This window comes from Dermacentor albipictus, chromosome 2 (assembly GCF_038994185.2).
Source record: "Dermacentor albipictus isolate Rhodes 1998 colony chromosome 2, USDA_Dalb.pri_finalv2, whole genome shotgun sequence".
In the NCBI taxonomy this organism is placed as follows: domain Eukaryota; kingdom Metazoa; phylum Arthropoda; class Arachnida; order Ixodida; family Ixodidae; genus Dermacentor; species Dermacentor albipictus.
Genome location: NC_091822.1, coordinates 168,372,909 through 168,397,031, shown reverse-complemented (window position 1 = coordinate 168,397,031; position 24,123 = coordinate 168,372,909). Strand labels below are relative to the sequence as shown.

At 51.0% G+C, this 24,123-nt stretch overlaps 2 protein-coding genes across 11 annotated transcripts in view; one reads left to right on the top strand and one right to left on the bottom strand.

The window, feature by feature from the left end:
• LOC135910607 (uncharacterized) overlaps positions 1-24,123 on the top strand; it is a 375,300-nt gene that overhangs the window by 8,989 nt on the left and 342,188 nt on the right. The window lies entirely within an intron of this gene.
• Positions 1-24,123, bottom strand: part of LOC135900901 (uncharacterized) — a 435,375-nt gene that overhangs the window by 336,488 nt on the left and 74,764 nt on the right. For 4 of the 10 annotated variants that reach the window (XR_011512254.1, XR_010563969.2, XR_010563972.2 and 1 more), the window contains exon 2: positions 5,175-5,279. The exons of 4 other annotated variants lie outside the window; for them this stretch is intronic. Coding sequence is in view for 2 of the 6 variants with exons in the window: in XM_070534410.1 (XP_070390511.1) it covers positions 5,175-5,274 (100 nt within the window). In the remaining 4 variants the exon portion in view is untranslated. The remainder of the gene's footprint in view (positions 1-5,174; positions 5,280-24,123) is intronic. 2 more of the 10 variants (XM_070534410.1, XM_070534411.1) reach the window with 1 other exon arrangement.

Here is a 24,123-nt window from a genome sequence, read left to right as displayed (position 1 = left end):
TGAGCCGTCGAGGTCACGGGTTGGACTACCGTGGTTGGAGCGGCCGCACGTTATGCGACAGCTGGATGGTATACGGGGTAGACTCGCTGGAGAGCTTTAGGTTAGGCGACGCAAGCGGCTTGCGCACGCAAGAACTGGGGGCCATGGTACTGTGCATGCGCAGATACAGACGTAGGTGTCTGCGCATGCGCAGTACCGTGGCGCCTATAGTTCTTGCGTACGCAAGCCGCTTGCGTCCCTAAACCTAAAACTATCAACGCTTATGCACCGCGTCCTGCGTGCGCATCAGATAACTTTAGCATCATCCTGTCATTCTTCTCCTTCTCCACACCCCGCCTTTTCGCGCTGTTCCAACAGCGACTCGCCCAACTTTCAATAGAACTTCAAGTATTCAGTTCAGTTCAGTTCAGTTCAGTTCAGTTTATTACCTTAAAGGTCCCCCGTAGGGGCATTACATAAGGGGTGGGTTTTTATAAGATAGCAAAACATCGTCATAAATAATTATTTAACAAAATGGTCGGTTACAAGTTGTGTGAACGAAGATGGAGAAGTCGTATTAGCGATGTTGGCGGGAAGGCCATTCCAGTCTGTGGCGGTAAGGAAGAAAAAGGAGGCTGCGTATTCGTAAAGTGAATTCGAAGCCCTCCACTCTGGCGCGTGTATCACAGCCCAGGTGTTGTATCTTTCGGGTGGGTTAAACCCGATCGATAAATGACGAGTGCCTTCGGTGTAATGGATAATTAATAATATCTAATCAGTAATAGCCGTGACAAGCTACGGAAGAAGAATGTACCAGCGGATCCTTACTTTCGGGTAGCACAAATAGGGGACATACGGACAACGGAGCGCGTGTTCGTGAGGAAATTGTTATGCCGGAACTGTTCGCAAGTGCAGGTGAGAGCCAATCATGATTTTAGACGTATCATTAACAAAGGCAGGCTACCAATGGCATTTAGCTCTTGCGAACGAAAATGTACGCTATTTTGGCCTCTGTGGAACAGTACGAACACAAGCGCTGCTCTTCTGTTCTCTGGGTCACTATACACTTGCGCAGTACACCCAAAGATAAGGATTTATACCAACTATAACCGATCAGAGTGCTTGTTAAGTTAGAGGGAATGATACATGCTTGCGCACAAAGAAAAAAAGAAACGTCGTTCGAATTAAACGGAAATCCTCTATTCAACACGAGCATCGGCCCGACGGCGTCCTCTCACCCTAGCTCGTGGCAAGGCCGTTGCACGGTCGTTCGCACCGCTAAATGCGGCGCGGCGTTTCCACCAGCGCTCCCAAAAGCGCATTGTGGTCCGGTCACGTGAGAGCACCGTCTCCTCGGCTGTGCTGGCCGAATTTCCGGGATTCTTGTCTGCCGGGGAGCAGCAGAAAGGTGGTCCTGCAGCAGACTGCGGAGGTGGGAGTTCCGTTTCTTGCTTCTTTTTTTTTTTTTGTCGAAATTTTCCGTTTATCTCTGGGTGCTTCGGTTTGGTCGTGGTACACAGCTGTGCCACGGAAAAGCGCCCAGGAAAACGGACAGGAAGGCAGGCTGGGCGCAAAGCACGTCCGCAAGGACGTACAGACTCATACACGCATGCGCAGGAACCCAGGCACGCACACACACGCACACACACGCAAACACACGCACACATACACAAAGGCGAATACTTACATACACACGTGAATGCACACTCACAGACTCGTACACACACACCCGCACGCACAAACACGCGAGAACAGACATCCACGCGCACAGTAGCTCTCTCTCTAAACACATACACGCACGCTCACACACAGGTGAACACATACATACACAAACGAACGCACATACATACACGTACGCACAAACGCGCGCATACAAACTTTAACTTTAAGCACGCACACGCTCCGGCGCATTCTTTCCCTGCGTGCAGCAGCTATTCCTTCCGTTGCGGGGCCTTCTTCCTCGGCAGCTTCAGAAGGAAGCCACCGCCAAGGAAGAGTAGCCCCCCGGGAGCGTGCTACACACAAGTATCATAATTCACGCGTGCGGGTGGCAAGTCTTCGCTCAGCGCATGGTGCTGGCGGACTGCTCCTTTTTTACCTGCCGGCCGGATCGGCCGAGGGGGCGGGCGGCTTTGGCGCCGTGACTCCTGCCTCTGAGGGGAGGGTGGGAGGGGGGGGGGGGTGTCAGTGGGGTGGTCGAGGCTGGGAGTAGGGGCAAGGTGAGGCGTAGGCCTCCTGCGCCTTCGACTTGGCCAGCACAAAGGTACCGAGGCCGAGTCAAGTTTGCTCCAAAAAGAGGGAACTCCGACCGTAGCGTCGGTTCTTACCGTTTACCCAAAAGAGCCAACGAGATTTCGAAAAAAAAAGAAAGAGAGGTTCCACGGTCAGCAGAAAACGAGAGGGTGGCCCGGTAAAATGCCCCTATACGTACATCGTCCTGCCGTGTTGGCTACATGGCTACATGTTAACGCCGGTGCTTCCATCGTCTTTTCTTACTTTTGTTTCACCTCCCCCCCTCGCCTCGTTTTCCTTCTTCAAGGCCCGCCTTGTTCAATAGCCACGCACATTTGCCTGAGCACCTGCCTCGCATTGTTTCTTCGCGATGAAATTGGCATCCGTCTATTGTTTACCCGCTGCGTAAACGGGCAGTTTCCGTGCGAGCCATCAAGTAAAGCAGTATGTATATATTTTTGTCTTGTTTTGTTAGGTTTGGTTGCGCATTGTACTACTAAATTACCAATGATTTCGTTTGGTTTGGTTTGGTTTCTATATATTTGTTGTAATCTATATATTTTTGTATTCTATATATTTTGTTGTGGCTAGAAACCAACGGAAATATTTCCGCCACAATCAGTGGAATGTAAGGTAACCTAATGTGCCAAAAATTTAGCAATTCTCTTAGAACAAGCACAACTTCCTCAAATTTGTGAACACTTTTTTGTTGTTGTTATTCTTGCTGTCGGCATTCAAATTCGTCTTTACTCCTTCTCGTGTAAGCTGTCATGTTCAGTCATGAGCCGCAAGGTTTAGGAGAGACGACCGTGGGGATGACCGTAGTAAGGCTCATTAGCGGGCAAGGATTACGCATTTCCTCCATTTTTGTTTTTCCACCAAGGGCCACTGCGATATTCAAGATAATCCCGGTGGGATTACACCACTGTGGGTAAAGGGGATGTGCAGGGGATGTGCCTTGATTAACCTCCACGTATAGTACAGTCAAATGGACGTTTGCGCCGCCGTCCAGGAATTTATCTTTCATTCCGAGTGATTGCCCAATTTAGACCTGCATCCTTTCTCATTGTTATTTTTAGCGCCCGTTCAAATTCATGCTGCGTCATTTATTTTCTTGCGTCTGTCACATCGAATTTACCAGCTTTCGCAAATTTTGAAGTGAAATTTAATTTCGATGTTCATATTCACGACCAGACCGGCCCACGGTTTCATGTACCAGGGTTTGTGCCATTAATTGAGGCTTCATCATCATTATCATCATCAACAACAACATCATCAATCATATTTCTCCTCTACTGGATGATGTTGCGTCTTTGCCAAAGACACGCAGAAAAAAAAAATGGAGTTAGCGTAACCTACAAGCCTACGGACCGATTCAACATTTCCTTCTAATGGTCATCGCGAATAATGATGCGGCGTAATCGAATCGGACGCGCGCAAGAATGCCTCTGGCGCGGAGCAGGGGCTTCGCCGAGCCGTCGGCGGCCAGCGCCACGGTATCGGCGAGGAACGAAAGATCAGCGACTCCGTGCTTTGCGTTGAGAAATGTCGGCCGGCGCAATGTTGCGCAGCTGTTTTCATTCGGCGCGGTCGTCGCAGCCACGGGCGTAGCCGAGTTGGGCTACTTCGCCGCCGGCCTAGCCGAGCGCGAAGCCGAAGTCGTTAGCCGTACGGCCCGATCCACGCCGGCACTTTCTCTCTCTCTCTCTCCTATTCATCCTCCCTCTTTTACTCGACCGGCCGATTATGTTTGATCTCGCTTGCAGGCATTCCGGCATTTCCTATCGGGCCGAGTTTTACAACCTGACCGCAAGCTCCCTCTCTCTCTCACTCCGTCTTCGCAAATTCTTTCTTTCTTTCCGTTCCTCTTCCGTTTGCGAACGCGTTTCCCGTCATCTGCCTCTCTCTCTCTCTCTGCCTCAACTTTCTCCGCAGTTTCTTTCTTTGCAAATACTTTCTGCCATTGCGTATGTTGTGGTTACATATTTTCGTGAGCTTCCTTTCGTATTTCTTTTATTCCCCCTTTCCCCTCCCTGTGCGTTTTGCAGTCTGAGTACACGCTCGCTTTCGCTTGGCTCGAGTCCTCAATGCGCTCGCGCGTAAGCCCATGGAATGCGTGCGCTTGAACTTGGGGCGGAGAAAAAAAACTGGCTCGCTTCGCGTTTGGTCCTTCCGCCGTTGTGTGGTGTGTGTGTGTGTGTGTGTGTGTGTGTGTGTGTGTGTGTGTGTGTGTGTGTGTGTGTGTGTGTGTGTGTGTGTGTGTGTGTGTGTGTGTGTGTGTGTGTTTGTTTTCGCGGCGCGAGCTTTCTTGCTGAGGAGGACTACCGGCTTTGCAAGGGGAAGCGGAGAGAATTGAACGCGCAACGCGGAGCGAAGTAATGGAAAGAGTGAAAATGTGGTTCCCGAAAAGGAGGGAGTGGTTCGACGCGCTCTTCGGCGAGGTAGCAAATGAACTAAACAAGGAATAAAGAAAGAGCCTTCGTGGATCGCGAGGATGTTTCTTAAGGAGGTAAACCGGGATATTCCGGAGGTCACAAAGAAGTCGCTTTTGCTGTCCAACTTGTGTCTCTTCCGCCGCTCTGCTTCGTCTTTCGTTTTATTATTTTGTTGCTGTTATTTTTTTTTCCGGAGCTAGTAATTGCTACTCGGATTCAATCCATTTTCCTTCCTATATACACACGTTCCGGCCGTAATGACGATTCAGGCGACCCGGGTGGTGCAATCTGTTTTCTCTGCTATGTTTCATCTCTGATGGGGTTCCAGACGAGTTTCTTCTCTCTTTTCTTTTTTTTTTCGGAAATGAGCGAAGTACGCATGAGTAGAGAATAAAGTCGGTAACACGCGCAGTTTCTCGATCATCATCCTCACATTTTTTCTTGGGCAAATCGGCCATCGTGTTTTCATTTACACGAAGCGCACATTTCCGGAAGCTTATACTTTCGGAATCGTTACCATTAACTTACCTCGCAGAGTTAGGACGTCACCTTTGGATCGTTGCTCTCTTTGCTGGCCGCGTTTACATTTGCGTCGCCAGTGGTGACGGTGCAGATCCGGTTTACTACCCTACGCTGGGGAAAGAGGGGATGGGGAGGTAAAGCGATAACGAAGTAGAGATAAAGAAAGAAATGAGCACAGACATACAATCACAGTCGGTCACTGTCGCCGCATACTGTCACCGCACAGCACAGTAGCACTTGCAGCACTATGAACCATCTGTTCATGCTACACATTCGCGACACATTTGCGACACATTCGCGCACACAGCGCCTGCTTGTTTGGCGGGTGTTACATATGGTGCACGTTTGTTCGCTTATAGCAGTTTTACGTTGCATTGCATTCCATCTGTCCTTGCCGCTTAAACGTTTTTAGTTGCACTACGAAACTTCCGCCCTAAACTTAGCCAGACTATCTCACATTTCGGATTTTCAAATTTCATATTTATTTCAGTAGATTACGTGAAATATTTAGATTAAAAGTCACATACAGTAGGAGGTCCCATGGTTCAAGAAAGGTAGGCAAGACCTCCTGGTAGAACGACCATATGAAAATAAAGACAGTGTACGTTACCTTCGAAATGTTAGTAAGTGGGAAACTACAAAAGAGAATTCCATAAGATCATAAAATAACAGATCAAAAAAGACGAAAGACACAACTATACGTCAAATAAAAACAATTTCTGTTCAATCTTAAACACTGTTATAGACGTTGCGTTTTGGCATTAGAGTCTAAGGACTTTACAAGAGCTTGTTGAGCCTCGATATCTCGTAGAATATGTTCAACCTGAAAACTAAGGCGCTCCCACTAGCGGAAGCCGCTTCGGTGGCCAAGCTAGGCACGTATAGTACATGTACTATGACGATCCTCCGGTGTTCACTGCGAGATCCGAGTTCGTATCCAGGAACAGAAGACAGGCAGCCCCACGAGAGTATGCTTAGTGCATCCGGATCTGCCCTCACTATACACAGTCAGAAAGCACGCGATTTTCTCCCATCTTTCCTTTTCCTTTTTCTTTTTTTTCTCTCTTTTTTTTTTCTTGGCGTGCGTTTCTTCTTCGCTCTTTCGTTCCGTCGCCGCGGCTTCGTCGGTCGCACGTCCGACCCTCGTGATAGTTAATTGCCGTGACCGCATGGCTTGCTCGGAGTGTCGTCTCGTCTCTTACCTCTGCGAGCGAGCCGGCGCGGGAAGACGATGATGCCCCCTTCGCGCAGGACGCGCCGTGATCGTGCAGGCCGTCCCACCGCCGCGCGGATAGTCCCAGGAGTCGGCCGATGCGCAAAGCGCGCGGGTCGGCCACGTTTGCGCGCAACTTCTGCGTGCGTGTGCGCGCACCCTTTCTAGCCGGTGTAGGGTAGGGCGCGTGGGGGGGGCTTACACCTTTCCTTGTTCGCAAGGTCTCTCTCTCTCTCTCTCTCTCACACACACACACACATACACACACACACACACACACACACACGGGCGCGCACGCACACACACACACACACTTTTACCTCTCTTCGGTTTCGGAGCGCCCCGAGACTTTTTTCGTGTGAACGCGGGAACCCAGAGGTTACACCGCTAGCGGCAGCGGAGGCCTTGCCGGTCCGAAAGTCAGCCCTGGCCTACAGGTGCTCATTTGTTATGTGGGATAGTGGTGGTTATCCGGGCGGAATGATTGGCGGACTCGGAAGAGAATCCCTGCCGTCCCCCTAACCCCCCCCCCCCAAAAAAAAAAGCCGTTCGCCTCCCTGCTTCTTCTGCCGCACGCCATCTTCGTGTTCTCGCCCGGTTCCTTCTGTACTGGTCGGTCTCGAAGGGCCACGCGCCACCAACATACCCATGCCTACCTCCCGCGAGCTGATCGAACTCACCCCCCCCCCCCGCCGAACTCCTTGAAAAAGAAAAGAAAGCAAAACGAGAAAGGGAACAGAACGGCAAGGACGTCAAACTGAATACTATGGAGGCCGCAGCAGCACCACCGGTGGGAGAAGGAGGGAGAGGGCGATACATGGCGAAAGGGTGAAGGAGAAGATGGGGGGGGGGGGGGGTGAGATCCCTGCGTGTGTCCATTTGTTTCTCGGAGCACTTCCGGCAGGCAGCTTGCGATTCCAGTTCGTTGCCGCCTTGGCGGCGCGGCGCGCTTTTGGCAGAGCGGCTTCTTTTGCTTTCTCTTGGGGGGGTTTGGCCGTCTTTTAGTGTATTTTATTGCTTCTTTATCCTCCCTGCGTTTCATTACGTCTTTTCTTTAACATTGTTTTCTTTTTAAACTTCGTTCTTGACGTTTATTTTCTTCTTCTCGCTGCGGTCATGTTCGGTGACCACTCCGCGCTCCTAGAGCGCTTTTGTTCTAGCCGGGACCCTCCGTATACGTAGTCCGTAGGGTAAACATGTACACCGTGTAAGCGGCTCGCCGAACGGGGCTCGGTCGTCCGTTATTAATTCTAGCGCGTGCGAGTGGACGTAACAACACGAAAGCCATTGAGAGGCCGAGAGAATGTGTGCGTGACGATGTCGCTTCCGCGTGCGTGTCTCGTCTCCGGGACCCTTGTGTTGTTTGCTCGGAACATTCCGACGTCATCCTGTGTCTTGGCACTGTTTCGCGCCTCACGCTCGGTTGTGCTACGACTAAACAAGACGTACTACCTAAACTCAGAAGTGTTCGACGAAACTCGATAAACTTCGAGTGCAATGTCTTTCGGCTTTCCTTGCGCCGCCCGCTGCTGTGAGACGGGTGACGGGACAGTGCACTGGGTGTCTCAAGGGTCGTCGACCTTCTTCGTCCGTGACGCATGCGCAGCTGAATATAGTAATACCGTAATGCTTTGGGTTTGTTTTGCACGCAAAAGTAGAGCCTATGCCAGCGGTGCATGCTTTCGATAATATATAATGATTTCGAGCTTATGCGACTTCATTCCAGAGATGCCCAATCTTTTTTGATGTTGAAGGCACACGTCAGCTGCTACTGCTCGCTCGTTACGCTACGAAAGGCCGACTTCCGTTTGTCATCACGTGATGGACGCACTCCCGGCCTCGCCGTCTTGAGTGATCGGTTTTGATATGCCAAGGTCAAAGACCTTTGTTTCCTTTAATTGGAGAAAGCTGCAGTCAATATTAATATCCGCCACTTCTTCGTCCTCAGTCCCCACAAAAGTATCCATGCACTGACGCCCTTTGCATGTAATTTTCTCTGTAACATACTGAAGCTGCCGTCACTGCAGGGAATCGAACTAGCGACCGTCTTCTAAGCACCAATACACGGCGTCGCCACGATACTACCACCGTGGGATCAGCTATGCAGTCACCAATCAGATAACAGTGTATATATACTATGACGGTGATTAATTCTGAACGGTATCTCGGTCTATAGGTCAAGTACAGCTACAGGAAACCGAGACCACGTAGTAGGAAATCTGCAGATGGATTAAAAATTGTGTTGGAGCACATTTGCCAAGTACATCTAACTCGTGAAGAAGGCTCACTGATATCCTAATTTACAAAAAAAAATGTGTATAACCGGTGTTTTCTGCAACTCCTTCTCTATGCGGGCCTAAGGACCACGTAAAGAGGGATGGAACAAAAATTATCGGCGTAACGTTTAGAGACAGGAACGACAGCAGCGTAGAATAAAGAACAAATGGCAATAGCCAATATTTCAGTTGAGATTAACAACAACAAAATAATGTAGTTAGGTAAGCCACCTAATGCGTGGAGCAGGTAACCGGTCGCCCATATGAGATCTACAAAATGGGCGCCACGGAAAGCTCGGTTGGATGCGGCAGATAATTAGCCGGAGTGAAGGAGGTGGATGAAAGTTTCAAGTCTACAACAGAGTATGTTGATTGGGGACAGGAGTGACTGGAGATCGCCGGGAACGACGGCAAGTGAACGAAAATATGATAATGATGATGACGAATGCGTGTGACGGCGAAAGTCGGCAGAGTCGGTGTTGCTAAAAAAAAAAATCGCTGAAACAGTTCGGGGTCCGGCGAATTATCGACGCTGGGGCCCACGGCTTGCCGCATTTCGGAACCTCAACGCCAGTTACCTGCCTTCGTGGCCAATGAACCGCCCAGTGGCCGGGAGTACGCGCGCAAACGCAGCGGTTCTTGGCGCTATTCGAGCTTTTTTTTTTTTTTTCTGTGAGGACAACGACACTGCGTCGGGCGCAGCGCATACGCGTGCGTGCACTCGCGAGAGCGCGGTAAGCGACGTCCGTGTTTTTTTTTTCGTTATTTATTTTGCTTCACGCAGAGGTCTACTATATAGAGCTGCCGTACAGCTCGGCGACGTTGTCTTTTCTACCTCCTTCCCAGTTGTTACGCTATTTTCTTTTTGACCGTCGGCGGGGCTCTCGTAGTATCTACTATACGCCACGACGGCGACGTCGCAGCAGCAGCAGCAACAACATCAGCGTCGTCGGAGAAGAGGAGAGGAAATGAAAGATCCGAGGCACCGGCGTCGTGATCGGACCTGACAGCGATCGTGAGCTGAGCACGAACTCTTTCCTCCACGCTTCCCTCGCAGCTTTGTTCTTTTTCTTTTCTTTTCCTTCCTTCTTTACGCAACGGAAGCGATTGTTGGAAGGAAGAGGGAGAGGAGGAGGAGTGCGGGGAAGAGGAGGGGGGTGAATGGGCGGACGAGGGCGACGCGCCGAGGAAGCGTCCTGCGTAAGAAGGGCTCGGCTTTTCCAGAGGCTTCGTTCGCCCCCATCGCCTCCCCTCTCGCAAGGTTTCCGCGCGGCGCGACCGTGACAGCGAACGTAGAAAGCGCAGCACGCAACCGACGGCGGCAGCGTCGTCAAATGGCAGACATCTCCCCTCCCTGTCGAAAACGAGCGAGAGAGAGAGAGAGCGATGGTATCCTCACAAGCCGAGGCAGGGCCCCCGGAAGGCAATCTGAACAGCGCAGAGACAGAGAGAGAGAGAGAGATTGAAAGAAAGCCTAGTCACGAAGACAGTGGAATGGAAACTGCGGAGGAATGGCGAAGGGGGGGGGGGGGGGTGAATGTGGGGTTCGGAGGACTGGGAGGGGGGAGGGGAGGAGGAGGTTTGAAGAGAGATGCGCAGGTTGTGTTACGGCCACTGTTTCTATTTCGCTGCGCGTGTATGCCCAACACCACCTTAGACTGTTGGCCCGTCTCGCTTGCCACCCCTTCTCCCCCTCTCTCTCACTTTTCTCGGCAGGTAGGCAGCGCCGCATCACCCCCACCTCCTCGTCTCACTCACTCACTCACGACCACCTTGGTCTTCGTGTCTTGTCATCTCGACTCTTCTTCGTTCCGAGGGGTTTGTCTTCGGCGCGCGAGGTTTGTTCCGAGACCGGAGGAAGAGTACAACGATGCACATTCGGCGAGGGTGTTGTTATTGGATGCCTGTCCCTCCGCCTGCTTTTGTCTTTGCGGTTGTGCCGCCTGTTTCGTAGTTGCGTATGTATACCTGTGCGCTCGGGAAATCGAATCGTGACGGTACTTCCACTTTCGTCGGCACCGTGTCTGCCACCTTGTTTGAACGTTGTCATGGATCGGCAGGGGGAGGTCGCGGAAATGTGGGGAGGGAGTGATGGGGGAGAGGCGAGGACGCCCGAGGGAACAGAAAGGATTTGGAAGCAAGAATTACGATACTGTTCTTCCTGCCTTCATCGTTCACCGAAACGGCATGTCTGCCCTTCGTTCGTCGTGTTCTCGAGTGCTTGTGCGCACATGTATGCAAATACGCCTGCCATCGCGTCGAATGTTTATACCGACGTGGATCAATGTTGCCTGTCACGCCCCTATCCCGCGACGTATAGCGATCGCTTTCGGCGGTAGGGGGTCCTCTTCATCGATTACGAAGCCCGCTTTGATAAAAAAAAAAGTAATAACCAAGAGAGAGAGAGAAGATCGTGGTCAACACTGCGCGCCTGTCAAGGCCAATTCTGGTTGTGTGTAATGCGGCTGGCGGTTGTTTCTATCCTTGGCGTGCTCCATGACATGTCGTTTTCGTTTTGATGGTCACGTTCAGACGGCGCTAAATGATTGTCGTAGCTGCGTTGCTGTCGTTATTTCTCGTTTTACGTGCGCAGCTTTCTTTCTTCCTTTCTTTCTTTTTCTTTCTTTATTTCATTGATGACATTGCGCGGGTGGCAAGTGAAGGACGGCGACACTTTCTTTAAGCCTCACGTTGCTTCAGTTTGTTTCGCATCCTGCCGTACATGCTTCGCAAGAGAGAACGTGGCGCTTGCGTGTGCTTAGTATATATATATATATATATATATATATATATATATATATATATATATATATATATATATATATATATATATATATATATATATATATATATATATATATATATATGTATATGTATATATATATATATATATACGTGCTCCAATGTTTGAGTGGCTTCACATCATTATTCGCACTTACATATTACACACTGCCTCTCCCATTCTGCGGAGGTATATCCCTTACCCGACAGTCTATGCGTACACGGCGACATAGCGTTGCTGGTCGCTCTGCAGTGACACGCTGCGTTGGAGGCATGCGCGTAGCCCCTCCCCCACCTCCCGCGAACTGAACTGCGCGGCCGTCAGCCTGGTCAAGTCTTCACTTTCCAGTTTCCGGCTTCACGCTGGGCTCGCTTTCGCCGCCCCGTTCAGTTGCAGGACGACAGCGAAAGGCATTCCTTCCCGTTAACGGCGTCCGTCGGGGCACTGCGTTTTCGTTTCGGGAGGTTAACGCCCTCCCCGTGGTGCGCCAATCGCCCGACAGTTGGAAGTTCACTTACCGGGCGTGGTATGTGACCGGTCCGGGCTGGAGGAAAGAAAGGATTTCGCGGACAAAAGCTCGTTTTCAGAGAACGCGAGTCTTCGATATGAGCACGCCCTTCATTCGGTTTGCTCAGTGACGGAGAAATGTTTCGCTCGCACGCCGTATTCATCGGAGGATGTAGCCCGCGTCCGCATGAAGCCAGAAAGCCGAATAAAATTTACTTTTTTCTTTTTCAATTGATTGCGTTTCGTTCACTCATTCAAGGCGTTCGGTTCGGGTTTCACTTAGGTGTTACCCGGCTGCTCGCCTAGTTAGCGCGTTGAGATATTCATTACGCGAGGATACCTGGCCGTGCGAGCTATTCTGACGAAGGCAATCGTTGCTGACGGATGCTTGTGGCGTCTGGATGCGAGTGATCGCTCTGAGATATGCGGTGCGGGAAGATGCAGCGGAAGAGACGGCATGGCGGGAAATGTGGCCGAGAGTTCGTGTACTACAGAACTGGGCGCATCTTTTGCGCACAACTTGCTTCACTGATAATTACTGCAGTCAGCTCCTGTCATTCGTCAGACGATGCGGCAAGCGGTGTCCTTGACCTTCGGCACCCAAAACCAGACTTCCAGCATCTCGCGCGTAAGCTAATAAGCTTGTTCTTCCGAGTGCATCTCAATGACAAATCAATACGGAACGGAAATATCATATTGCGCGTAAGCGTCGAAACGTTCGGCGTTTATTTGTTCATTTGTTTTACTCGTCACTCGTTAATTACTGCGCACCTGTTGTCACTCGTTATGCGACATGGTGTAGGGTTCGTTCGCTTCTCAGCAACCAGAGCCACGGTGCCCATGGCACCGTGGCTATACGCCTGTAGCCGAGCCGCATCTAACCGACAGATATCTCAATGAAAAAATCGATGCGGAAGGCAGGTGTCGTATCGAAAGCGAGGGACGACACATTCGGTGAGGTCTAATCTTCTCCTTCGAGTCGCTGGCGCTAGCTGAAAGCTGTGTATAAGGAGAAAATGGCCATAGGATGCTGTACCGAAACAAGGGTGACAGACTTCGCTTCGTGTATAATACTGGACAAAGAAAAAAACACACACACATTGCGATTCGGCGGGATTCTTCCGTGTAACTCGATCTCTCGCATTCTGCGTACCAAACGCAGACGCTGCACGTTAAAGAGTTCGTAATAACTCGCAGCGTCGCATAATGAAACTGCCGTTGAGAGAAGCGTATATACGATAGGGCTCCGACAACTTGGCGCTTGATGGAGAGCCGTCTCGTATGCTGATGGATTATTTAAGCAGTAATTAACTCCGTCTCAATGTCTCCGCGATCGTTCCGCTCTTTAATTGCGATCGTGGCGTCGCTGTCTCGCGTGAATGCGCGATAGCACGCTCCTTCGATCGACGCATACTACACAGCTCCGGGTATCCCTAGTTCCGTGCAGTGCAGCGTACGCTAAGGGGGCCGGCGTCGCCCACTCAGTATAACGAGATCCCGCTGCATGCTCAGGACGTCTTCCCTGGTGGTTTAGTGGCTGCAGCGCTGCGCCGCTGTGCACGTGGTCGCGGGTTCGATTACCGACAGCCGCATTCCTGATTGCAAACCCGCGTCTCGTGTACCGTTATTTTTTTTCTTTGTGCACTCTGAAGAACCTCAGATTGTGTCCTGCTTTGAGACGTCGAACCTCGCAATTTAATTTAAGTTAGCGCTATAGAAGACGAATGAAGGGCGACTCGCCCATTGTTGCGCTGCTATAATACATTCGTCGAGGTTTGAACAGCGTCGACCAAACGGGACGCGCGGACTGAAGGAGAGGACGCACTGGTCTACAGTTCTGCTTGGCGCTGACTTTATTTTATTTTTTCGAAATTCAACATTGATCGACCAACAAGCCCAAATTCCTTACGTCTTCCAGATGTGTTACTATAATCCTTCCGCGAAGCTTCCGTTTTCATCTTTCCGTCCCCTTTTCCCTTTCCCCAGTGTAGGGTAGCCAACCGGGCTCAGTCCTGGTTAACCTCCCTACCTTTCATTTATCATTTTCTCTCTCTCTCTCCGTGAAGTCGGTGTATGGAGCGCGGCGTGCGATCAGAGGCGGACAACGGAAGATCCCTGTTCTTCTGGTTTTCACAATTTTTTTTTTTTAATTTCAGGTTGCCTAATGCGGCCCCGTTATCTTTCAGGGCGCTGCACGCAGCCGGTGAGATGCGGTACAGATTCGCGCGGACTAGAAAGCACGTCAGAGCTCTGCTATCATACACGCGCCGCATTTCCGGCCAGCCAGCGCGTGGGTCTCGCAGGGCGATTAGCGTCAAGGTTGCTCTGTGCGCCGCGGTGGAGGGGCCCCAATTATCCATGGCCCGTCGAATGGTCCTTGCGGGGCGGGGAAAAAAAAAGGAACAATAAGAAAGCAAATCGAGGCGTCACGTGAGCTCTGTTTTCTTATCTTTATTTTTATTTATAGGTTGTTTTCTCGCTTTCATCTCGAAGAACGAGATACCTCGTCTTTGGCGCTTCCCGAATGTGCGGATTGATTGTGAAAGTTATCTCACTGATCTCAGGCCTCAATCACCCTTCTCACGATATAGACACGCCATCGGCAGAGAAAAAGGTGTGCTGCAAGATAGTTCGCCTCAGTTGAGTACCTGAGAAATTTGGCGATTACTGTATTCAGAGAAATAACGCACCAAATGCTGCTTGTGTTACCAGCAGCTTCAGCACCCCTGCAAAAAAAGAATGCGGGTACGGCTTCGAAGAATTGTCTTTATTACGTTAGAGGAATCGTGGGTCTATCACGACCATCGCAAATCCACCTCACGACTTTAAACGATTATCTGGCCGAGGTTTATTTATTTATTTATTTATTTATTTATTTATTTATTTATTTATTTATTTGCATACTTTGATCGCGCGTCTGCGATAACAGAAACGAGTGTTTGGTGACACTTGTGTGTGTGCATAGCTAAGGATGAGGGCAGAGGGGGAGGCGCAGGGAGTCGCAACGACGCGTTCTGTTTTCGAACCTCCGCATGTATCCAAGCCCCACAGTACGCACTACACAGAACATTCCGTACAGCGCCATGTCACCCATATCGAGTCCCGCACAGCTCACGTGACCGGAGTACTCTATCGCTGTTCCATCCCCCCCCCCCCCGCCCCCCAGAAATCGCCCCGCATCGGTGCTCCGAGGCATGACAGCGAAAGTCTCCGCCTCGAATTAGAAGCCGCCCAGCTGTGGGTGCAGCCTGACTCCCGCGCGACAGCAATCTGTAGCGTACGTGCACGGAGGCTGGATTCCGCGCCGTCGAGCGCGTCGGAAAAAAAAAGTAACAGTAAAAAAAAAAACAGCCTCCGAGACACTCGCCACCGACTCATGGGTGGCTGGCTTGCGCACGCTCCACTTTTCGCATCGCCCCCGGTTTAGCGGCCGAGCCGTTTCTTCGCTTTCGGTTGTCCCTCGCCTTGTTTCTTATTTTTGTTTTTCTTTATCCTCTTTAAGAACAGCTTGTTATAGCTTTAGTGACCACTTCTCCTCCATCTTGTCGGGAGCTTCCTTTCGCTGTCACTTTCCTCTAATGGCTGGCTTTATTTTGTGACACTTTTCGGGAGTTTACATTCATTCCTCGCTGGCTCTCTGTCTGAGTTCAGAGCGACCGAAGCGGCCCATCGTGTTGCGTTCTCCTTTCTATGGCGGTTTCTCGCTCTGGTGGAACGCACACCTGCGTAAGCTGGCTCGGCTCGGCTTGGCTCTCTTATCTGAGGCGGATACTTTCTTTGGTCTTGCCCCGGAGCGGCTTTCGCATGGGCTCTCTCTTGTGGCCTGTGTGTGCGATCGCATCTGTTCGCCATATCACTTTTTATCGTCCGCGTTTTTCTTTTTTTCTCTCGCATGTGTGTGTTCGCGTGCGTCGAGCGAAAGTCAACCTCCTGTGTGCACACTTCGTACGAGGGCCTTCCCTTAGCCGAGCGCGCATTTTGGAAAAAAAAAAAATTTAATGGCGGGGTCGTCGTAGGCCATTTTCAACACAAACGTTCTTTTCGCTCGCTCGGTTCATATGTGAAGTCGCGTGCGCTTCTTTCTTTTCTTTTCTTTCTTTTTTTTTTCTTCGAGAAAGGAGATGTTGCGGCTTGCCAGCGGCGCTCGCATTCCACGATGAAACGCAGGAGCGCCGCGATCGCACAATTTGGCAAGTGTGCGTGTCTTGTGCAGACGCACCTTGGTGAGTCGCCGAAGACATTCAAACTTTGTCTTGAAGCAGTCGCGCCCCGTAACGCTGACCACACCACTGACTAACAGTCAGCCTCCGGCTCCCCCGGAACAGTCAGTCGCGTATATATGCGCGTCTTATACCACTCGGACGTCCGTGCAACGAGCGACCGCGCGCGGACCGCGACGTAAGGACAGTCGAGGCTGCGGGGAGAGCGGCGAAGGATTGGCCGCGTTACAAATGCTCCGGTGCAGTCCCACCCCGGGGGCCGAGCTGCAGAGCGGCTCTTTCACTGCACTCGTCGTGGGAGCGTCCGCAGGCTACGAGCGTGCGCGTCTCGGGGCCGCGCATGCTCTCCAAGGGCGCCCTTCTTTGCGACACAGATTCCTTCGTCTCGGCCCGGAGGCCTTGTCGAGCGTATTATGCGCAGCCGTGGGCCGCACACTGAGATTGGCGGGCGTCTACGTCTCGTAGCCGTCCACCCGAATGGCGTATCGGGTGTTCGCGCACGAGCGAACACCCTTCTCAAGGAGAGCTACTGACTCGATGTTCGGCACTGACTCGATGTTCGGTACCGACTCGATGTTCGGTACCGACTCGATGTTCGGTACCGCCTCGATGTTCGGTACTGACTAGATGTTCGGTACTGACTCGATGTTCGGCACTGACTCGATGTTCGGTACTGACTCGATGTTCGGCACTGACTCGGTGTCCGGCACTGACTCGGTGTTCGGTATTGACTTGATGTTCGGGACTGACTCGATGTTCGGTACTGAATCGGTGTTCGGTACTGACTCGGTGTTCGGCACTGACTCGGTGTTCGGTACTGACTCGGTATTCGGTACTGACTCTATGTTCGGTACTAGAAATGGGCACTGTGCGGCGACCGTATGCGCAATAGCCGTATACAAATGAATCACTGTGAAGATTCACTGCACCGAGAGTAGGCATTGGCGATGACATTGTTTTTAGGCTGCAAGTTTTCAGATTGTTCGTAACATCCAAGGAGAGGAGCTGTCGGCTGATGAAGGGTCGAACATTGGAGGACCGTATCAGTGGAACATACCTCGCTGCTGTCGTCCTTCGCTGTTTCTCGGTTAGCCTTCTTACTGTGACAGTGGCCTCGGTGTCTAGCGTACTTATGAATTTTGTGTTTATAGATGTGCAGTGTTATATCACAGCATCTTTGTGAAACCGTTGCTGGACTGGACTCTCCAATGCTGCGCGGAGAGTACAGTTTTATAGATTTCATAGAGTGAAGTCCTGGCGTGGTGAAACATACATTGTGTTATTTTTTTCTTTTCGACTTTTCGTACGAGTTCCGTGCACAATAAACTTTCCATTTTAGTGTTATCAGGTGTCTACTGACTTCGCCAGTTTCAGTGATAAATGTAAAAGGACATCTTTTGGGTGGTGGCGAACATCTGTTGGAAGACAAGGCAGCGCATCATATATTTGCACAAGAACACGAAAAATATGAGCTAAACAGCCAGTAATTTCTGCATCTATGTAACACAAATACAAAATGCCATCACAAACCACGAAGAATTATTCACACGACAAGCAGGAAAGCAGAGGGTAAATACTTATAACCAAGGTAACTTAACAAAAGACGAGAAATAGTTAGAAGAAATTACCACAACGGAAGGCTGCAACTGATTCCATTCACGGATCTGATTAATAAAATATTTGATTTTTAATATATTTTTTGCAGCTCTTTCAATTATTACGCTTGTAGTAAATTGAAAAATGAGTACACGTGTGCATGATTCTTCTATCTATCAATGGCTGGTAATTATTCCTTCATTCTTTATTTAGTTTTTCTTTATTTCAAGTTGTGTCTGTACGCGTTCTCAGTGTGGCTTTGATGTTAAATTTTACACTTATCCAATGCGTTTATGAAAAAAAGGTTCCACTGTAACCAGCTTTATAGGGGAACCTCTTTCTGTATACCTTTATATGCAACAATACTGATGCGATAGTAACGATGGTACTATAAAAAGGAAGAAAGCGCAATATGATGGGGATGGACGTGAGGACACGAAGCTTGTTAGCGGGCGTTGTTCAGGAGTAGGAAATTCGACAATATGACACAGTTAGAAAAAGAAGAAAAGAAAGAAAACGCGTTAATGAAAAGTTGGCATAATTAGGTATATTGGATGCGAAGCGACGTGTCATTCTCGTTCTCTGCAACCAGCGTCTTCAGGAGGGACATTTCGGTCCAAGAAAAAAAAAGAGAGAGAGAGAGAAGGATGTTTTTGCGCTACGACGCTCAAAAGTACCGGGACTCAAAAATAGCTCACCGAGAGCTTGTATGCTAATAAATAAGGAAGAGCCGAGGATGCGACCACTGTTTCTTTAGCTTCTTTTTGCTTTTCTTGACCAATTTCTTCTTTTTTTTTTTCACCGCCAACGCGCTTGTGTCTGCACAGGCGCGCGCGACAGTTCATATTCAAATCAGCTCGGGACGAGAAGAGGGAAGTGCGGCCGCTAGGAGCAGCAGAATCGTTTGTAGTGTGTAGTCTATGTACTTACATATACTTCTCCACCGTGGTGCGGCTGCGGTGGTCGCAAGGCGCTTGCTGCAGCAGCTCGCGGGCCATGCGCTCACTCTCTTTTGGCGGTAGGCTATGCATGCATCGGCGGGCCGCTCTGGCTCGACGAGAGAGAGCTGCCTCTGACGTGCCTCAAAGGAATCAGTTCACGGACGACTGAGCGGCCGTTCCCATTAGCAAGGCCGCGGGCGCGCCAACAATGAAGCCTCTTTAAGGCGCCGGCCACCAGAAAATTAGGTTGTGTGCCACCCACTGCCCTCACTCGCTCGCTCACTCGGCGTGTATACATATCGGTGTGACTACGTCCGCCGCTCCAAGAAGAAAGTTCGACGACTGCCGCAGGCAGCTGGAGAACCGTATGGGCAGAGGGGAGGGCAGTGGGGGCGAGCGTACAACGTTCTTTGCTGGCACTATATATCTGTCTTAAAGCGACTGTGAATTAGAAGAAATCGAATGGTGGAATACTGGACGGGCGGAAAGCGGTGGAGTGACAAAATGATAATGACTTGTGGGGCCTTCTGGTCTCACAGTAGTACCGACCACCGCGGGTTCTAACAGGTTCGGAGTGAAAAGGGGTGAGGCGTACAGAGACGGCACAACAGGTGATTGCGCCTGCGCAATGGCGCGACGGATTCCCAAATCCCCACAAACAGAATTAAGTTATGGGGTTTCACGTGCCAAAACCACTTTCTGATTATGAGGCACGCCGCAGTGGAGGACACCGGAAATTTCGACCACCTGGGGTTCATTAACGTGCACCTAAATCTAAGTACACGGGTGTTTTCGCACTTCGCCCCCATCGAAATGCGGCCGCCGTGGCCGTGATTCGATCCCGCGACCTCGTGCTCAGCAGCTCAACACCATAGCCACTGAGCAACCACGGCGGGTAAATCTCCACAAACAAAAGCGGCACAAGTGAGCGACAACATTCCAGTTTTTAATGCATTTCGCACTAAAAATCGCGCTGCCGATGGCGTCGGCGTTGACGCATAGCGGATTTCACGGAATGTTGAATGGTTCGTGCCGTCAATTGTTTAACGTCTCAAAGGCAGCGCGCGGCCTTCCGAATCGTTTTGACCGCCACCTCGGTTTCCTTAAGGTGCGCGCAAAGCTCACCGCACGAGAATTTCTAGCTAAACGAGAGTCGATGGGCAAAAAGAAAAAAAAAGACGCTCAACGACCAGCGTTTAACAAGGACGTATGCACATGTGCGCCGTCGCAGACGTTAGACCAGAGGCCGCCAAGAATTCCGTCCCTCGGGGATTTGCAGGATGCAGACGACGACGCAGGGTGGTCAGTGATTCCCTGCAGAAGGTGCAGGAAATGCCGGAGCCGTGTAGGCACGATCGCGTGTTCGCAGCAGACACTGCACTCCTACACACAACACACACACACCGGGAAAAGCAACTCTTGGGAATGGCAATGTTTGAAGCCAGTAATTTGAGTGCACGCGCGCGGCCGTCACTCCGCCTATACAATGCGTGTGCTTCCTTGTCCTCGCGATCGCTGGCCATCGCCTTTATTTTTATTTTTTTCTCGCGTCTTGTTTGCCTTTTCCTTTTTTTTTTATCTTCTCGAGATGCATTCGAGTGCGGACGACGACAAGCGCATTGTTTTCGGCGAACAATACCCGGTAGGGGCCGTATAGCTGCACGAGAAGAGGAGCGAGCTTTCCTCCCTCAAGGGAACAGACCGGCGGCCGCCAAAGGCACGGCGGATTCTTCGACAGTCCAGCCGGTCAGGGTCGCTCGGCCGCCTGGCGTCCTCTTCCACACGACGGCATGCATGCGAGAACGCGCACGCGTGCATGTCAAAATATATGAGCGGCTTCGAAGGAGCTTGGAAAACCGCTCGTTCGAGTCGCTTCATTATGTGCTTTTTAAGTTTTCGCCTTGAACGGTCAGCGGGGAGGTCGGAGGGGGGGGAGGGGAGGTAGATACGTGAGCAGCGGTGAACGAAGGCGACCCCCCCCCCCCCCGCCACATATCGCGCGGCACGGGTTCACGGATGCGCTTTCACGACGGCGATCTTCGACATAAAGGGGGCACGACATCAGATGTTCCTTCGCAGCAGCACTGTCACTCGGGCACATTGTTCCTCGCAGGACGTGCAGACGATAATGGAGCGAGACTCGAAAGTGCCGTTGCGAGTGCTGCTACAGTGGAACCTCGATATAACGAACAAGTTTGGATATAACGAATTATCGGCTTTATCGGGTAAACCTCAGATGCTTCCCGCCGACATCAGTGTGTAACTGATATACGTTTGTAACGATTATCGGATATAATGAACGAATTTCCGTGTCGGTTGCAACTTCGTTATCACGAGGTTCGACAGTTTTAGCTCTATAACTGTGTTTTAGATCGACAGAAACTGCTCGGAAACGGGCTCCATGCGCGGGCTTGGACTTTCTAGTATAGTCAGTTGCCGCCCTATAAATAATCGCATTCAGTAATGTATCTACTGGCTAGTCGTCTTTGTATACGACTTCATTAACTTTTTATCCTTTCTCTGCTTGTGACAGCAGACGGGTAAGCTAATCTTCCAGGACTATACAACACTGGCAGAACGTGACGCTTTTTTCCGAGGAAAGGCCGGGCATTGAATCTACTCGAGCTCCTTACTCAGTCGTCGTCTGACTCACCGCGGCGTCTCTTACACGTTTGCACTTGCAGCCGAGACAGTATACGGATGCTGCGCTGTGCCGTGCAACGCTTCTATACGCGCTGTTTACGCGGCAGGCCTCGTAAAACGATGCGTTTTGGACACGCCACCCCTTTTGATGACGTAGTCCACGCGTTGCATATGCAGCGTAAACCTTTTCTAATGTATGATTCCATACTTTATACAGAGTATGTCCGCCGGCACCACGCCTTCAGCAAGCCTTCTGGCCTTTGGGTCAGACGCGCGGCTTGTCGTCTGCTCCGCAGAACACGCGCACATACCGACGAAAAACAGAAGACACAACAGACGAACGAAGGGGCCCGGGTATCGTCCGTTAATTGGCTTTTTCCTTTAATGAGCCGCTGAAGAGCCCCCCCCCCGCCCCCCTCCTTCCTCGCCTTCTTTCGAGGGGGTGCACTTTAGAACGCCACTTGTCAAACCGCATGAAAGAAAGGTGCTAGTGAAAGACGCGCAGAGAGAACGAGTAAGAGTGACGCGCGCGCCATGTAAAAACTATAGGTTCTTCATGGTTGGGGGGGAGTTCAGCGCACCATGATAGACGCATTGCAGGGGGTGCTGCTGGCCGACCTCCCGCTGTTCCCTTTCCTCCGGCGGGTGACGCGGAGAGTTGCAGTACGCGTCTTTGCCCCCCTTTTTGTTCCCCCCTCTCCTTTCGTTCGCTCCACGGCTGCTTGTTCAGCCTTTCGCGCGCGTTGTTTTTGCGGATTGCGAGTTGCGAACGTTCACTTTCTTCGCCTTGTGTATATGCTGTGCAGGAATACATGCACCGGCGAACAACTCTGAAGCGCGCAGGCCGCCCTTGAGAAACAGTCTGGGCGCCCGGTTGTCAGTTGTCTTTCTCTTTATTTCTCAGGGTTCACGCACTTTTCTTCAGCGGCTGTCAGCACGCCGAACGTCCGTGGGGCACCGACGAGAGGTGTACGCGAGCGCTGCGTAGCGAGTTGTTCGCGTTCGCGCGCGGTTGCAGCTAGCCCGGTGTTTTTCGAGCGGGCGAAACCGTTTGCGGAGACGAAATCGGAGAGAAGACGGCGAACGATGAGAAGGCAAATGTGTTTGAGCACGTTTGGTTATTCATTGTAACACAGAGAACGTAGCGCAGTGCAAGGACAAAGGACGAGTCGAGACAGGACAAGCGCCGACTTTCAACTGAAAGTGGGCGCTCGCCCTTTCTCGACTTGAACTTTGTCCTAATAGCGCTATGTTTTCTGTATTACGATGAGTGCTGAGAGTGGCGCTTCAGATACACGAACTGTGTGAGAGTATAGTGCTGTGAGGTTTGCGAACTATGAGGGAACAACTTAGTGGGGTGAGCTGAGTTCGCAAATACAGTGAGGATAGACTATTGCGGGTCAACTCTGAGAAACTGAGAACTGTGAGGAAATTCTGAGAAACTGTGGAACAAACTGTGAAGTATGATACTTTGAGAGGCTATACTGACTACACTATGACAAATGAAATCTCGGAAGATACGCAACCTGAGAAACGAATAATCCCAAGTCTTTGCTGTGAGATGCGAACAATGGCAGGTGGACTATATGAAGGACGACCTATGAGCGTCGAACACTATATAGGGGCGAACATAAAGGAGGAGTGAACTGCGAGATATGCAGTATGTCAGGAACGACAATATCACATGCGAGAGCCGATACTGAATGAGAAACGAACGTTTGGAGAAGAACTACAGAGACGAAACCCGAAACATTCTTTTGCTGCTATACGCAGCTCTAGGCAGCCGATCGACGTTTTGATTTAGATGATCTACAATATCTACACGGCAGTCTGTGGACGTAGGGCCTTGGACGTTTTGTCTATAATGTCCATAAGCTTTTCTGCAAACAACTAGTTTGGAAGATATGGGCAACACCTGTAGATGAATGGATACAAACTGGCCAGTTCGTTCCTGGACAGAAAGTTTCATCTGGTCAAGAGGATAAGCTTTATAAGGATTCAAAGAAAGCTACTGGGGAATCTGGAGATAAATTATACGGCCTTTCCAAATTCACCTCGTTGTATACAGTACGCCCTCCCCTCCTATAGAAGGTATAAGGCGCCGAAGGTTGCGGGTAAGCGACTTCAGACGCGGTCTCCACAGCACTTCAAGACAGTTTCTCCTTTGTCCGTCTTCAACCGCGGCAGCAAATGCGTTCGCAAGAGCGCGGCTCTTTTGCCGCGTATTAAACGAGGCGGTGGCACACGCGACCGTGGCTTTTCACCCTCGCGGTTGACGCAACGCCTATCGCTCGCCTCACGCGAGGTGCGTTTGCGCAAATGTCAGCGCGTTTCTGCCCCGTCGGAAGGGTCGACCGCGGAGCCGACCCTGCCCCATGGCCTGCCTGCCGCACGGCGCAGAAGAAAGCTGCGCGCCCGAGCAAACAAAGCCGACGCGACGCGGCGCTGTCGTCTTCGTCTCGTCTAGTCTCGTCGTCCGCAAACCGTGACGCGCAACTTTTTGAAGCGCGATGCTTGCGGCAGAGTTGGGAAACGGGCGCGTTTTCACGCCCCGACGCTGACGCGAAGGCTGTGTGTAAGCAGTCGTTTCGCGTCGACTCCGGTTTGTTCTCCTGCTGGAGGATATTGTTCAAGAGAAGGGGCTGTATGTCCAAGCGACAGCGGCTGAAGTAAGGTGTGTGTGTTTACCTTTAACGCGACCGGAACAGTCCGCGCCATTGTGCGCACGCGCAAGCGTTTTCGCCGTTGTGTGGGCACACTCAGTTTCTTGGAATTGG